At 43.4% G+C, this 17,081-nt stretch overlaps 1 protein-coding gene across 1 annotated transcript in view; it reads right to left on the bottom strand.

The window, feature by feature from the left end:
• DNAAF9 (dynein axonemal assembly factor 9) overlaps positions 1 to 17,081 on the bottom strand; it is a 2,711,795-nt gene that overhangs the window by 2,236,070 nt on the left and 458,644 nt on the right. Inside the window, exon 7 of the mRNA XM_044064082.1 lies at positions 1,053 to 1,130. Coding sequence (XP_043920017.1) covers positions 1,053 to 1,130 — 78 coding nt within the window. The remainder of the gene's footprint in view (positions 1 to 1,052; positions 1,131 to 17,081) is intronic.

Here is a 17,081-nt window from a genome sequence, read left to right on the forward strand (position 1 = left end):
TACTGGTCAACTGCAGTGTAATCACAGGAGACTCCAGCAGAAGTTTTTAAGTCTCTTGAAGCTGTGCGATTAAATTTTCTACACAACAGACAGTACCAAATGTGCTGCTGGCCCAGACAAAAAGTACGCTTCAAGTGGGTATTGTGCAGTAGTATCTGTCAGCAAGAAAACAATATTCTGGTAGTGTGAAAGGCTCTTGATGAGTGTTAAAAATTATTACCAATACTTGCACTCAAAATGAGTAACAAATACCAAAAGAAATGAATATGAATTCAGACTGCTAGAACTGTAAAAACATACAAAAGTGAACTGTTTTTCGTAGCATACTACATTGGGCACATGGAAACACTGTATATTTTATATTCCAGAATCAAAGATGCAATGACATTACAGGCATTGTCATTTATAAATGCTGAAACATCTGACGTAATATTCAGATGTCTGTAAGCAAGGACAAGTTCCATGTTACAAACTGAGTACAAGAGATTTGAAGAAAGACATTATTATTACAATGTTAAGTGGTGTATCATTTAATTATAATACTTGGTGTCTGAAATAGTCACATTGTAAGAAAGCTGCCTTTACGTTTTCTTCTACAGTCAATTTTCAAATGCTTACAAAGCCACTCACAAATGCAAAACTAAAGCGAAATTCAGTCAAATGACATTTGGGATTACTATAATTTGGACTCGTGACATGGCACCTTTTACACTTCACTAAAACTGACTGAATTCTATTCACTCTAACATGAAGGATGTTGTGATTTAAAGCCATCTTTAAAGAAAAGAGAAAAATTAAACTACCACTGTTAACATATGTGAGTCTGTAACACATCTAGCTAAAAATGTGAAGTCTTGCTTACATAACTTATGAAAAAGTATCCTGCCAACTAAACTGATAAAAGAAATGCAATTCCTCTGCAAAACACTCTATTCTATGTCTTACAGGTATTTAGAAGGAAAATATGCAAGAAAAACAGGGCATACTGTAGCAAACCTTTGCCTGTGTGGTTCCATCTACTGTAACTCTTATAAGGTTTAAAAAATGCTTACTTCCATTACCAGACTCTCAAAAGAAACTGGGTCCATTCTGCTGTAGATCTTCCATAGCTCATCACTTACATCAGACAACTACACAAAACAAAACAGAAAACAACCATTAGAATGCCATAAGGCTGCATAAATAAACAAGAACTACCAATTCAGCTTCAATAATTGAAGTGAAGCTTCTACAATCATTATAGGTAAAATACAAGCAGTCCTCATATCAAATGATCTGAAAGGAGGCCTTCTGCAACAGTTATGTGCTGGAATTTCCTCTTCTGAGATATATGACTTTGCACATTTTTTTAATTTTTCTCTTATCCTTGCATTCAGCAGCCATGAGCTTCCTGCCAGCATATGCTGCCACATGATTACAATAGCTAGGAAGGCCCACTCACAGCCCCTGCACAACTAAATTCAATCCCCACTCTCTCTCTCCATCCACCGATGAATTGCAACTTGCAAGGCAGTAGACAGAAGAAAAATAATAGCAACATGTAAGAATATAACAAATGATCTACATGCTCAACTTAATGGGGACGCCATCTTCAGCTGACCAGACATAAGAGGACAATGGGTGGGTAATAAATAACCAGTGATGAAGGCTTCTGCGGAGCTCAGCTATCATTAAGTACTTCATGATTATTTTATTTCAGAGGCCTACTGCATTATTTTATTTCAGGGGCCTTCTGCAATAAGCAATTTATGGGAAGAACCACAAGCACTGACCACTAAAACTTCCCATACACTGAGATGAATGAAGAACTAAACATAAGGGTTATGAAGGCCAAATCCTGAAGCACTAAGGTGTCAAAGGAGTCCTAACTACAGGAATCATGGCAAAGAAAACAAAAATACTTTATGAAGTTGCAAAACAACAGCTAAGAAGCCACGCTACACATTTCTCCAAAGGATGCATTTTTTATGCAAATGTTGCAAAAAGCTACATTCCTGCAGCATTTCCAAGAGGTGGTTCACTGCCTGATAGCAAAACATAAAAAAGTAAGCAGTCCTGTTAGAAATGGTTTGCTTACCAACAGCAAGCCATTTCCTCCTTGGAGCAAAGGAGAAAAAAATTAATGCTATAAACTCACCATAAAACTAGATCCTTGTTGTTCCCCTACATTAATCAACCAACACCTTTTCTGGGGTCTGATGAGCGTCGGCATTGGGTGCCTTAACCCAGCATTTGGTTCATCCCGCAGCACCAGTTCTGCTTACCAAAAGTGGCCCATTAGGCGCTCGCATTCCATGCCCGGCTCCAAGTCAGCAAATCAGGCTTCTTACCCATTTAAAGGTTGAGATAGCTTCCGCCTCAAGACCTCTAATCATTCACTTTACCAGATAAAACTACATCTGCCGAGCGCTAGCTATCCTGAGGGAAACTTCGGAGGGAACTAGCTACTAGATAGTACAATTAGTCTTTCGCCCCTGTACCCAGTTTGGATGACCGATTTGCATTTCATGACAGCTATGGACCTCCACCAGAGTTTCCTCTGGCTTCACCATCTTTCGGGTCCCATCAGGTATGCTCACGCTCAATCTCCCCGAGGGGGCAGGTGAGACGGGCTGGTGGTGTGCCATCCACACTGGACAGGGCTTTCCCGCCTCAGCCGGCATGCTCTAGCTCTCACTTTCATTGCACAGTGGGGTCTCCTGCCCACCCTCGGACTAGTGCACCTGTTAGACTCCTTGGTCCATGTTTCAAGATGAGACGGATGAACAAAAGCTTGGCTCGAGGGCTGAATTTCAATACACCACAGATATTTGCTGCTCTGCTATGTACGAAACCCTGAACCAGAATTAGGTCATCTACGAATGATATAGAACCCAGTTCCCCACAAACAGGCAGTGCATTGCTGGAGAGAGGTGGCCACTTCATCCATGCTCCAACCCAGTAACGAGCGGCTCTTCTCACCAACCTTGTGGCCAGCTATCCCTGGCTAACCAGTGATCTGCGGCACTGCAGTATCATTATGTTTAGGTGGGATTCTGACTTAGAGGTGTTCCGTTATAATCCACAGATGGTAGCATCGCACCACTGGCTTCTCAGCCAAGCACATACACCAAATGTCTGAACCTGTGGTTCCTCTCATGCTGGGCAGGATTACTAATGCAACAACACCATCAGTAGGGTAAAACTAACCTGTCTCCCGATGGTCTAATCCCAGCTCACATTCCCTATTAGTGAGTGGGCAATCCAAACCTTGGTGAATTCTGCTTCACAATGCTAGGAAGAGCTGACGTCGAAGGATCAAAAAGTGACATCGCTATGAACGCTTGGCTGCCACAAGCCAGTTATCCCTGTGGCAACTTTTCTGACACCTCCTGTTTAAAACACAAAAATCCAGAAGGATCATGAGACCCCGTTTTCACGGTCTGTATTCATACTGAAAATCAAAATCAAGCGAGCTTTTGTCCTTCTGCTCCACAGTAGGTTTCTGTCCTCCCTGAGATTACCTTAGGACACCTGCATTACTCTGACTGGTGTACCATCCCAGTCAAATTCCCCACCTGACAATGTCCCCAGTGTAGGTCGTGCCTGGACGCCCGGGTGTATGGCATCAGAAGCAACCCCCCCCCAATCACCGGGTAAGTGAAAAAATGATAACTTGGTTTATCTGCCTTCAGGCAGACCCAAGTCAGCAGTACTTTCAGAGCTTCCCCAAAGCTCAGTCTCATCTCTCTCATAATGTACTGCATGGCAACATCCTTTCAGACTGAGTTTGCTCTAAAAACAGGCAAGAATGCCCCTGAAAAGGGAGCCCCATGAAAGGAATGATTAGTGAGCAATAGATATGCAGCATGAAGGCTTCAGGTGTGGTCCACTGTGATCCTCCCAAAATAACAATGGTTATTATGACAAATTGGAAGTGAGAAAGGAGGGAGGGATGTTGAGATGGACACAGAGGAACAACAAAGATCTACTGTTATGGTAAGTACATACCTTTCATATCCTATATTGTCCCATCCTTCCATACTGTCAGTTGGGACAGAATCCCCAGTTACTAAGATCTCCAGAGAACATCAAGACAGGATACCTTTGAGTATGGTGAAACCAAAGGTTGCACTGAACCTGAAAATGAGATCCAGTTTGTATTGCTGGACAAAGATATGCATGTTTGCCCAAGCTGCTACAGCACAGACATCGACCAATGATGAATTTTTGAAAAGGCAGTGGAAGGGGCATTGAATCAGATCTAGTGGACTGTGCTCTTGGTTTAGTTGAGATGGGTAATTCCTTTGAATTATAAACAAAGGAAATGCAATCTAAGAGCCATCTAGACAAGGAAACGTTAACAAATTTGGACCCCAATTTAGTCTTAGGAAAAGCTACAAATAACTGGTCATCATTACAAAAAAAAATTGTGTAGTGCAGATAAAATCTCAGCTGATCATGCACATATAAAGTATGTAAACTGTAATCCCCTTTGTTACAATAATTAGGAAAAAATAGGCAAATGTATAACTTGATTCAAATCTGACTCTGTGGCTACTTTATGTACAAAAGTACAATAGGGTATGAGAGTAACACTGACCCTGTGGAATAATTTAAGGGTGCTTGCAGGACAAGGCCTGTAGTTTAGAAATTCAACTAAAAACTTCAATTTGACAGTAGAAGGAAGTTCACAGGGAGGATGCATGAAAGCGTGGAACATCAAAGCAATGTCCCAAGGAGGAGTTGGATCTTTGACAGCCAGTATAAACAGAAAAGTGCTCTTTAGGAAAGCTTTACACACTTTCATGGATGCTATTAGCTAGGCATTTAATCCCATGTGAAAACTGGAAACGGAACCTTAATGGTAGAATAGCTGGCACCAGAGTGAAAAAGACCTGCTGACGAGTACAGAATGGAAGAATGGGCAGAAAAAGGATCAAGTCTGTTATCCACTGCCCAAATAAAGACCTTTTTCCATCTGCCCGTGCAGATTTTTCTAATGGAAGGTTTATGCGAGGCAATTCTAGAAGGTAGTGAAGAGTCCTGGGCCATCATAAGAACTAGATAAACCATGCAGTTAGTTTGAGAGACCTGATGTCCAGGTGGGGCTTTATCAGAGAGTTGAAATAAGAAACTGGAATCTGGATTCAGGACCAATGGATGCCATCGAAGATGAGGACATTGGTAAGAGAATCAAATTTATTAGAACCAGAATGAGGCAATGAGAATCAACTTTCCCTTGTAAGCGGAAGTTTTTTTTAGGAACATTGTTCTCAGTGGAAGTGGCAGCTAGGCGTAAAAAGACCAGGTGGACAAGTATGGATCACAGCATCCCTTGCTGGTTGACCCTACTGAGGGGATTAGGGCAAAATAGCTACTTCCCTTCGTATTGATGGTAGATGCAAAAATGTTGCAGTAAGGCTGGCCCCAGCAGCTGAAATTTTCTGTTACCACTGTATCATTGAGGAACTCTCATGAGGAATGAGAATGCAGTGACTCAGTTTGTCCACAGGAATATAAAAAGCATTGTGAATAAACTGCCCATCACCATATCTCATGACCTCTCTATACAGTAGGTAAGAATGGGTTCCCCCTGTTTGTTGATGAACCAAACTACAGATGTGTTGTCTGTCTGGATGGAAATCACTCCCAGGGAAGGGTCCTAAAGTGCCTGCAAAGCTAGAAGGACTGCCCTCATCTTTAGAATTCTCATGTGAAGATGGGCCTCATTCCTTACTGGTCCACATTCTTTGAACTATCTTCCCCTAAAAAATGCCCTCCCACCTCAAAAGGGACACATCTGCAGTCACAGTGGCCATGGAAACAGGAAGAACAAATGAATATCCTTGCAAAAACCAGAGTAGAAATTATCCACCAAGAAATGTGATGATTACATGAAGGGGATGGCCTGACTGAATGGCGAAAAGACTACTAGACTGAAAGGGTCTACTGCAGAACTCTATTAATTAATTGCATGAAAGACCAAGGTTATCAAAGTTGCCACGGAGCATAGCAAACAAAGAATCAGACACACTGGTGGATCTGAAGTACTGACCATGTTTTCTGCCTGCAAGCAAAAGGAAGTTAGCCTTGACAGTGGTAAACTCAAATTTTATGATATTGTGTCTAGATGGCAACCTATGAAATCCAGTAACAGAGTGTACTGCAATCTTTATTTTTCACATTTTATGTAAATTCCAAATAAAAAAAAAAAAAAAAAACACACTCGCTTGTATTAGGGACTCTTTTTGTTCTTGCAGTGACAAGACAGTCGTCTAAACATGGGAGCACCTAGAACCCCTGCAACTGGAGATGTGCTGCCACTACTACTACTACACCCCGAGAGGCTGTGGTAAGTCTGAATAGCACAGTCCTGAACTGATCGTGACTGGCTCCAAGCTGGAAACAAAGGAACCTTTTGGACTGAAGTGCAATCTTCACATGATAATAAGAATGCTGAAGGTCTACAGAACATATCCAGTCTGCTTACCCAGATGAGGAAAAACAGATTGTACAGTGACCGTCTAGAACTTCTTCACAAACGTGTTTAGACTGCTGAGGTCCAAAATGGGCAGGATGTCTTTGTTCTTTTTTGGAACTAAAACTCTGAATTCTTTGTGGTCTGGTGAGACCTTCTGAATGACTCTTTCTAGCTTCTGGAAAATTTCTTGGGCTGCAACCTTTCTTTGTCAGGGTGGAGCATCTGGAAGACTTTGGTAGTATGGATGGCAAAGGGGATTATGTAGCTTCCTGATGTTATTCTCTTCACCCAAGAATCCTTTGTGATGGCCATTCAATTTTTAAGTGAAAAAAGAAGCACCCCCCAGACTGCCTCCAGAAGGTGAGGTGGGCATTTTTTCAAGAATGCTGGATTTACTGGAAAAAGGACCTCTACACTCTTGATTTTGTGGACACCCCCTGTCTCTGGGATGGTGCCAACTGGAGTTCTCCCTTCTGTCTCCAGTGGCTCTGTCAAAAGAGTCAGGTTGACCTTCCTAAACCAGAGAGATTTCCTCCATTTTTGATTCCTGGAGAAGGGTCTTTGAAGGGTAGAGGAACAGATTCCCATGGAAAACAATGTTTTGCCTTCGTGCTTGTTCTTATCTTAGGCACAAAAAGAGATGACCATTACATGAGGCATTAAGGAAAGCTGCCTCAAAGTTATCAATGAAATCACATAGCCACAGTCAAGCATGGTGATGTATAGTAATGTCAGTTCCTGCTATCAATTTTCCATCTGCTGCTTTGGAAATCTATCTCATGGTGACATTAGTAATAGACAACATGGTAGCCAGCTGTGATTCCATGGATTTGCTAGTCTCTTTTGCCTGAGGTCAACAGTGGGAGTTTAGCAGTTCACTTGCCAATTCCCTCTAGAAGCTAGTAATATGAGAAATGTAGTTTAATGCTCAAAGGGAAAAAGTCCCCAGAGCATATATATGGTTCTCAAATTGATACATCACGCTAGACTCCCTTCATTGCTGGATGGACCATAGAGCTCTCTTCAAAGGACTCTTTCTTGGTGGCCACTGTAACAATACAGTCCACAACAGGACCTTTTCTCCAATTTGGTCAATCCTTGGATGCGACAAGCACCTTGTCTCTTTTGCATGGGATGGGTTCCACCACAACAGGATCCTACAAAGTCCTCTGTGACACATCAATAAGCTGATCAAGCAGTACTGCCCACCCAGGAGGTAGATGGGCCTGCTTCAAGGGCCTTGAAAAACACCTCCTCATCCAGAAAAGGGGTTGTCAGTGACCGATTTGCTCATTGCCTTAACAATTCCATTAACTCACCAAATGAGGTATCCTAAGGAGCAGACATAGGAGACCTTTCTCCATCAATGAAGTCAGTGTCTTCAGTACTTACAACTTCTGTGTTCTTCAAATGGGGAAGGAGCTGAAGAGTCAAAAATGTCCCTGGCCCTTGACAACAGGATGCATCAAGGTACTCTAAAAGGAGCTGTCCCAGGGAAAGAGGCAAACAGTCACAGGTACACAAGGAAGTCTGGGGGCAGCCAAAGTAAGAGACACTTAAATTGTTGTGAAATGTCAGAATCACCAGACTTGCACTGTACTGCTGTTTCCATTACAGTTTAATCTGTCCAAACAGTTAACCTGTCTAAGATTATTTCAATTCTGTTATAACACAGCTAGAAAAAGTATTTTGCTTCTCATTAACTGAATCACTGCACACTTGATTAGTACGTCTCCGAAGAAGAGAAAATAATGTCCAGTTTATATACCCTTTTCAAAGGGCAGCAGATGTTATTTTTAATGTCCTTGTGATTTGCATGACTGGTTTCTGTCACTTGTCCTTCTTTGGTTTCTGCATCTGAAGTCATTACGAAAAGTCCCTGTTGAATAAACTTCCTTATTATTATAACAGGATGGTATTTACAGTTATATTTAGCCCACAAAACTAGACATGTTCTTTTTTCCATGAAACACTTTTAAACATATTTGCAGTAAAGCTAAACTAAGCATGTTTCATTTTTGCAGGTGTCTGTCTGAGATAGCTGCTTGCTTCAGCACACAGTTTGTGTTACACTTCTGCTTTTTAGAAAGACATTTATTTCCAAGTTAACCCTTGCTTTACAAGTCAAAACCTTGTATTAATAAAAAACATACTTTTTTTGCATTGCAGCATACATTTAATTGCTTTGGGGAAAGAATATTTAATCTCTATCAGACACAGCCCCCTTCCAGAGTCAATTGGTAAGCTAAAATCTTCTCGAAAGACAGAACCAAATGTGCTAAGGGAGGGATTTCTCGAGTTGGCCCAGAATCCAAGGCAGACGGCTCAGAAGAATGAATCAAAGAAAGGCATAACCTGACCAGATCTAAGGCTAAGACCACAGCTGAACTGTCAAGGGCCAAGCAGACAATGTCAGAGTTGATTCCACATCCAGATAAACAGTGCTGACCTCTCAGTGAGACCCTAATATCTCCAACGTTCAGAGTCAAGGGGGTTAGAGAAACTGTTGATACCAAAACCCTGGTTCAGAAATGACCACATCCAAAAATGGGATGAGAAAAGGAGCAATGATAAGGAAAGAAAATGGGCCAGCTTCCTCAATCCCCAGAGTGGGAGGTAAGAAATGACTCCCATATCTCTCTGAGCCTTCAAAAAGGTTCTCCTCACCCCATCTCAGTCTATGTTCACAATGCTTACGGAGGATCTGATGGACCTAAGGGATGCTGCAGAAGGTGATATTGAGGTCATAAACCTAGAGAGGTCCCTCTGTGAGGATCATGACCCTGATGATAGAATTCTTTCTGGGAAGTGAACTGACAGAATTACAGTTTCAGAATCACTCAACTAGGGAACTGAAAGAAGGGTCAGGACAGATCCAAAATGGTCAATATCAAGGATGGAAAAGTACAGTTGTGTACACTTACCACAAATGTAGATGCTCAAGTGTATTCACTGTTGCAGTCATCACTTTTGGGTTATCTGCTTGCAGTAGCCCTCAGTTGGCCTAATTAACAAAGTCTTGGGTCCTGCATCGGTTGCTGTCCCTTCTTCCATGACGTCAGGTCGTCAGGGGTATAAAACATGCAACCAACGCCATTACATCAGTTTTTCTTGCCCCAGATGTCAGGTGCCCCCTTAATGGGAAGCAATTAAATCTATAAATATACAAGGTTATACCTCCAACAAAAAAGCAAATACACCAAAAAGCTTTTGAAGATAGCAAAGGAAAGTAAAGGTATATCCAAAAAAAGAAGGGGGCTGGAGGGAGGGTGACCAGGACTGCAACAGTGAATACACTTGAACATCTACATTTATGAAAAGTGTACACAACTGTACTATGTTCTTCATGTTTCACTGTTGCAGTCATCAATTTTGGGTAGATTCCCAAAGCTAAGGATGGGTGGAGGAATTTGAATAGTATTAAGACCAGCTAAAAGGCCCTGCAAGACTGCAGTGGCAAAGCCAGCTCTGGATTTAGAGAAAATTGGCAGATGGTAATGCTTGGTGAAAGTATGTACAGAACTCCAGGTAGCAGCTTCTAGGATGTCCCTGGTAGGGACGCCTCTGAGAAAGGCTGTAGAGGTAGATGCAGCCCTGGTAGAGTGGGGTCTGATCCCCTGTGGGATAGGTTTTCCATAGTGTTTGTAGCAGAAATGAATGCAATGGCCTATCCATTTGGAAATGGTTTGCTTTGAAATAGCCGTCTCCTCTGCCCCTGCAGCAAATGCCACCAGCAGTTGATCAGATTTCTTTTGAGGTTTAGTTCTGTCCAAGTAGAATCTAAGTTGTCTGTGCACATTTAAGGAGTGCAGAATCTGTTCCCCTTTTTCTGTGGATTAGGAAAGAAGGTTGGCAAATGTATGGACTGATTAAGGGCCACACTGGATACCACCTTGGGCATGAAGGAGGGATTGGTCCTGAGAGACACCTTGTCCACATGAAAGATGATGAAAGGCTCCACTGCCATGAGGGCCTGTAATTCAGATACCCTTCTTGCTGAAGTGATTGCTAAAAGGAAAGCTGTTTCCCAAGAAAAGAATATTAAGTCCACAGTGGCAGCTGCCTCAAAAGGAGGAAGGGCGAGCTTTTCCAATACAAAGTTGAGGTCCCAGGCTGGAGTTGGAGCTCTCCTGGGTGGTCGTAAATTTTTGGCCCCTCTGAGGAACTGCTTAAGCAGTGGATGAGAGAAGAGGGGTGGTTCTGTGTTATAATGAGCTGAGATGGCTGAGACATGAATTTTGATGGAGGAGAAAGATAGGCCCTTATGAAGCATCTCAGTTAAGTATTGTAAAATCTGAGGTAAACTGGGCACTGTTGTGCTCATCCCTTGAGAATGGTTCCAGGCACAGAATCTTTTCCATTTTTCAGTGTAAGACTTTCTGGTACTAGGCCTCCTTGCCTCTAAAATATCCATCACCGGTTTACTGAGGGATGGTAAAGGAGAAATTATGTAATTAGCCAGGCTGCAAGGTTCAGTGTTTGAAGTTCATAGGTAGGTACTAGGCTATCTGCCCTAGGACATTCATAAACCTAGCCAGAGTTTGTTGGCTTTCGCTTCCCTTTTAGACTAGATTCCTGGGCCTCTGTCCAGCAGGGCCACAGAAGCGATCCCAGGAGTAAATTTACAAATTTCCCATCCACTCATCAAGATTTCTCTTGAAGAGGGTCAGCGAGGGGCTCTGCCTAACATGGACTGGGATTCTATTCCAGAGCGAGGGAAGCCTTTGGGATATGAATCTATCCCTCCAGCATGTCCTGTTTATTGTTGTGCTAAGGTTTTATTTATTTTATTTTATTTATTTATTTATCATTTGTTGACCGGGAAAGTCCGACTAGGTTCCACAGATCCTGTTTTCAGCAGAGGCCCGGGGAGAAATGCTCCAGAAGCATGTCTTTAGAATGTGGGAGGAAACCGGAGTACCCGGAGGAAACCCACGCGAACGCAGGGAGAACATGCAAACTCCACACAGAAGGCACCCCAGCCGAGAATCGAACCGGAGAACCTCTTGCTGTGAGGCGACAGCATTAACCGCTGCACCACTGCCCCGCCCAATAAATCCGCCGACCAAAGGTTTAAATCCCTGGAGCGTGTAGTTCTAATGGATTTGGTTTTCTTGAGGTGGAGCATGTCCAACAATTCCGGGTTAGACATGGCCTTGAACGTCAGGCAGAGATCACCTCTGAGTAGTCGGTAAGCAACTGAGTAGAGCTGGAGTTTCTTTAGTTGAGCTGCATAGGGCATCAGTTTGTGGCCCACGATCCTCTTGGTGAGGTATTTTTGAGGTCTCTCCAGCTGTTGCAGGTGTCGGGTAAGGTACATCCCAAATGGGACATTGTACTCAACTATGGGCCTGATGAGCGATGAGTAGAGGGGCACAATGACCTCTCTTGATCTAGATGCGAACCCTTTTGTGATTAGGTGAGCTATATAGAAGGTTATTCCAACCACTTTGGCAATGTGATTGTCAAAGGAGAGGTTACTATCTACTTGGGTCCCCAGATCCCTAATTACTTCTTCTGTGCTTAGTGGATTACCTCCTATGTGGTAGTTTGTGGGCACTTTATTTTTCCCAAAGGGGATGACTATGCACTTTTTGGCATTTAGCTTGAGGCCATGGTTCTGACACCAGGTATTCGTCTCCGTAAGGCCCTTCTGGAGGATGCTTGTGTCAGCCGAAGAGTCGATTATGGCTCCCAGTTTGCAATCATCTGCGAACTTGGTAAGCCACAGTCCTCCCGTGTTTGCCTGTACCTCAGAGAAGTATATACCGAACAAGAGGGGTCCCAGGACTGAGCCCTGTGGGACGACACTTGTAACCGGTTTAGAGTCGGACAGGGCACCTGCGACTCTGACCATGCAAGTTCTATCCTTCAGCCAGTTTGCAACCCATCTTGTGACATATGGGTTAATATTTAAGCTGGTAAGCTTATGTATGATAAAACAAAAAAAACAAGAACTGCAATGAAGTTATAAATAAATAAACAGAATTCGCTGAGAAAAACCACCTTTATAGAACAACAAACAGCAAAGCTTTCGGGTATAACCCTTTCTCAATGCTAATGCTTTTTTTAAGCTTATTTATGATGCCAGAGTGGGGTATTGTGTCAAAGGCCTTTATGAGGTCCAGGTAGGCTATGTGGACTACCTTTCCCTCATCTATGGCTTTGGTAACTGTTTCGAAGAAGTCAACTAGATTTAAGAGGCAAGATCTGCCTTTAACAAAGCCAAATTGGGTAGGGTCCAGTGTTTGGAGGTTCCCAATGTCTTTGTTTATGAGATACATGATGATGCGCTCCATAGCCTTGCAGACCAGGCTAGTCAGGCTTATTGGGCGATAGTTCCAGGGATCTGTTGTAACGCCACCTTTGTGGAGCGGGATCACTATTGCTGTACGCCATTCTTTGGGTACATAGCCTGTGGTAAGGCTGAGTTGGAACAGTGAATTTATGTGAGGGTTTAGTTCATTTTGGAGCTCGTGTAAGACGCAGCCCGGGATACCATCCGGTCCCATTGATGCTGTGTTTTTTACTTTGGAGAGGGCTGCTTTCACCTGTGTGTCTGTGATGTCTGGAGGACTGCATCCTTCTGGGATAGACACCAGCCCTTTTGGGGGGGAAGGGGGGGGTAAAGTTTGCACTGAACCTGTCCGTCAGGATGTTGGCAATGTCCGTGGGTTCAGTGTATTTTGTGCCATTTTGCACCAGCTCAGAGCATATCTAAGAGTTGCCACCCAGGTTCCTGACATAGCTAAAGAATGCCTTGTGATTATCTTTAGAGTCTTTGGTGATTTTTCTTTCAAAGCAAGCCTTTGATGATTTTATGAGGGATCAAAGTTTCTTGCTAGTACTGATCAGGGATGCCTTCCCTTTTTGGGATTTTGCCTTATCATGTAATAGTTTCCTCCTTCTGTTGTATAGCTTATTTATGGCCGGGGTGCACCAGACTGGTCTCCTGTTTTTGGAGGAGTGAGTCTTGGTTTTACTTGGGATGGCACAATCCATACATTCTTGTAGATGCTCACAGAGTGCATTTGTAAAGGATTCTGCGGTTTGGGTAGCATTTTCCATTTGCCCGGGGGCTTTGAAACTTTCCACCTCGGTCTTGAGAAGTATGAAGTTTGCTTTTGAGAAATTTTTCACAGTTGAGGATGCAGAATTTGGTTCTCCTGCTGAGACAATAGAGTAGGAGTCTGAGGCAGGTGCCATGGGGCCCACAGTGACACACTGCGCAAGAGGGGGTACCAGTGCTGGCGTGGCCAGTCTGGTGCAATCAAAATCGTTCTTGGTTTGTCTTGTTTGATCTGTAGTAGTATTTTGGAGAGCAGAGGCAGAAGAGAAAAGGCATAAACTGATTTTTCCAGCTGAAGGCCAGAGCATCCACTTTCCAAGCCTGTTTGTGGGGAGTTCTTGTGCAGAATTTGTCCAACTGATAGTTTTGGGGGGAGGCAAACAGGTCTATATCTGGGCTCCCCCATTTGCTTGTCAACATGTTGAAAATCCTTCGCTCCAGTTTCCACTCGTGTGGGTCCATGAGGTTTCTGCTTAGTTCATCTGCCAGTGAATTTAGTTTTCCTGGCAGGAATTGAGCTTGTAAATGTACTTGATAACTCAGGGCTGTGTTCCACAATGCCATGGCTAGTCTGCAGAGGGGGGTAAGAATGTGTACCCCCCCTGCTTGTTTATGTACCACATAAGAGTGGTATTGTCCTGGAGGAATGTGGTCCCTGAAGGCTGTCAGAGCATTCTGTACAGCTAACATTTCTTTATGATTGATATGCAGGTGCATTTGACTTGGGTTCCATTTGCCCTGAATGCACTTCCCTGCCAGGGGGGCCCCCCATGCATAGTCTGATGCATCTGTTGTTAAGGTTTGGGTGGCAGGGGGTAGTGTGAATGGTAGTCCCCTGTTTTGGTGGCGGCCTCTGCCCACCAAAGGAACTCTAGGCGTAGGCAAGGTATGATAGGAATCATTGCTTCTAGATCCTGTGAATGTTGACACCATAGGCTTTTGAGATACCATTGCAGTTTCCTCATATGCAGCCTTGCATATGAAATTAGAAGAATGCAGGAGGCCATGAACCCCAAGGCTTGCAGTATTTGCCTTGCAGATAACTGGGTTTTTGTGATCACTTGTTTGAAGTAGGCTGTCAAATGAATTAGTTTCTCTGGCGTGAGGAAAGCCATCTGGGAAGTTGTATTCAAGCTTGCTCCCAGGAATATAATTTGTTGACAGGGTACCAGTTGTGACTTATTTTCGTTTATGCTGTACCCCAGACAAGTCAGTACCCTTTGAATAAAGGCCAGATGATTCAAAAGTATGTCCTGGCTTTCTGCCTGAATTAGGCAATCGTCCAGATATGGGTATATTTGAATATTTCTTTGCCTGCAGAATCCGATGACTGGAGCTAGGCACTTTGTGAATACCCTGGGCACAGTAGATAAGCCAAAGGGCAGTGCAGAGAACTGACAGTGCATGTAGCTTGCTTTGAAGTGTAGGTATTTTCTGCAAGACTCCCTGTTAGGGATGTGCAGGTATGCTTCTTTTAAGTCTAGTGTTGTCAACCATGCATCTTTGCCTAGCATAGGAAGCAGCGGGTGAAGAGTCAGCATCTTGAATTTTGGAATCACCAAAAAGGTATTTAGAGTAGAAACGTCCAGGATAGGACGCCATGTATAGCATTTTCTGGGTATCAGGAAAAGTCTCGAATAGAACCCTTGTCCCTTTTCCTCTTCTGGTACCAACTGAATAGCCCCCATGCTTAAGAGAGAGAGTACTTGATTTTGGGCTTCTGCCCACTGATTTGGGGGTAGATCTGGCCACCCGCTTGGTGTTGGTAAGGTGTGGAAGTGAAATCTGTATCCTTGGGACACTATATTTAAAACCCACTTGTCCTGGGTAATGAGTTCCCAATTTCTGGCCTGCAGACCAATCTTTCCGCCTAAAGGAGCATTCAGTTGGGAAGTGCTTGGAAGTTTTAGAAGCAAGTCATTTAGACTCTTTTCCATACGGAGAGTCTTACTACTCCCTGATTTGAGTGCGGAAACCCCCCACTGCTTAGTTTTGTGTGTCCCCTGGGACTGAAACCTGGGGTTTCTGCTATGTCTGAGTTTGGCTTGAGAAGACCTTGAAGAGGCTGGAAAGGACCAATTCTTAGAGGGCCAGTGCCTACTAAATCTAGGAGGCTGAACTTGTAAGAAATCTTTAACAGTTTGCATAGATTTAGCTTTACCTTTCATCTTTTTAAGAACTTCCTCAGCCTTGTTGCCAAACAGGTGGTCCTGATTTAAGGGAGCATCCAACAATTTAGCTTTAACATGATCAGGTAAAGATTGCTCCTTAAGCCAAGCATGCCTTCTGAGCACAGAACTAGTAACAGCAGCCCTGCAAGAGTCCTCTAAAGAATCAAATCCACATTGCAACCTGTTCAGCAGAATGCATTACATCCTGTAATTCTTCATTTTCCGCACAGTCAGGAATCAACATCATTTTCTGTTTAAGCAATCCAATAACATGTTGACACTTTAATATATGAAACTGTCAGTTTAAAGCCCTAATGGCCAAGGTTGCAGAAGTGTAAACCTTCTTACCCCATCTATCCAGCGCCCTGGAGTCTCTATCAGAAGGGGTAGGATTTTTAGCAGTAGAAGCCTTAATGCCCTTGGGTCCCTGTGAAATAGTCTCTGGATCCACAATAGGATTTTTAAAAAGAAACTTGTGTGAATCAGGAACCCTGTAATACCTGTCAGGTTTTCTGGGAGCAGGAGGAAAGGAATCAGGGGCCAAACTAGATTCCGAAAAAGCATCATCAACAATGTCTAGTACAGGAGGAACAGCTAAAGGCCTATGCTGAGGCAGGAGTAAGAAATCCCTAAGCCTCTTTTTTGAATCCGAAAAATCCTGGCTTTCCCAGTGGAAATGCTCCCTTAGAGTATGTAAGGTTTCACCAAAAGAAAAATCCTTTGGTGGGGAAGCAGAGGGAATAGAGTCCTCTGCATCAGAATCCTCATAAGTAGATATGGGCAAATCCAGATCAGAAGAATCAGAAAAAACAGAATCCTGGTCAGAAGATTCATAAACAACTTCAGCCCTAGGTCTCTTAGAAGGGGGAGGCTGGCTTCCCCTGATTAGAGTTATAAGATCTTCAGCCATTCTTATCATTTGATTTTTTAGGCATAGAGGCCTGAGCATGCAGCCTGGGCGTCGGTTTTTTAGGCATGGTTCGAGATTTAGGCCTAAAAGAAGAAGCAGGCGTTGGTTTAATATACAAGTCCGTAGGCCTGAATACACCCTCAGAAGCCAGTGCCTGCACAGCAGCTCTGGCACCATCCAAGGTAGAGACATCCGCAGGTTCCATAGTTGAAGCATCTTTCGGCATACCGGACTCCAAATGGGTCTCAGAAGAGGCCTGTGAATCAGAAGTAACGGGTATCAGGTGCTGCAAAAGTGCCTCACTGAGTACCGGCAAACTGGCGACTAGCTTAGGAGAAGCGCCGTCGGCAGTTTTGGACCTCAGTGGCCTGTCTCTGTCTTTATCCTTGCATTTTTTCGGAATCCCGATAGTCGGATGGCTAACTGACGACATTTCTGGATAATTAAACAGAGAACTGAAATATTTAG

Source organism: Protopterus annectens, chromosome 2.part2 (assembly GCF_019279795.1).
Source record: "Protopterus annectens isolate FY-2018-M chromosome 2.part2, PAN1.0, whole genome shotgun sequence".
Classification (NCBI taxonomy): Eukaryota; Metazoa; Chordata; order Ceratodontiformes; family Protopteridae; genus Protopterus; species Protopterus annectens.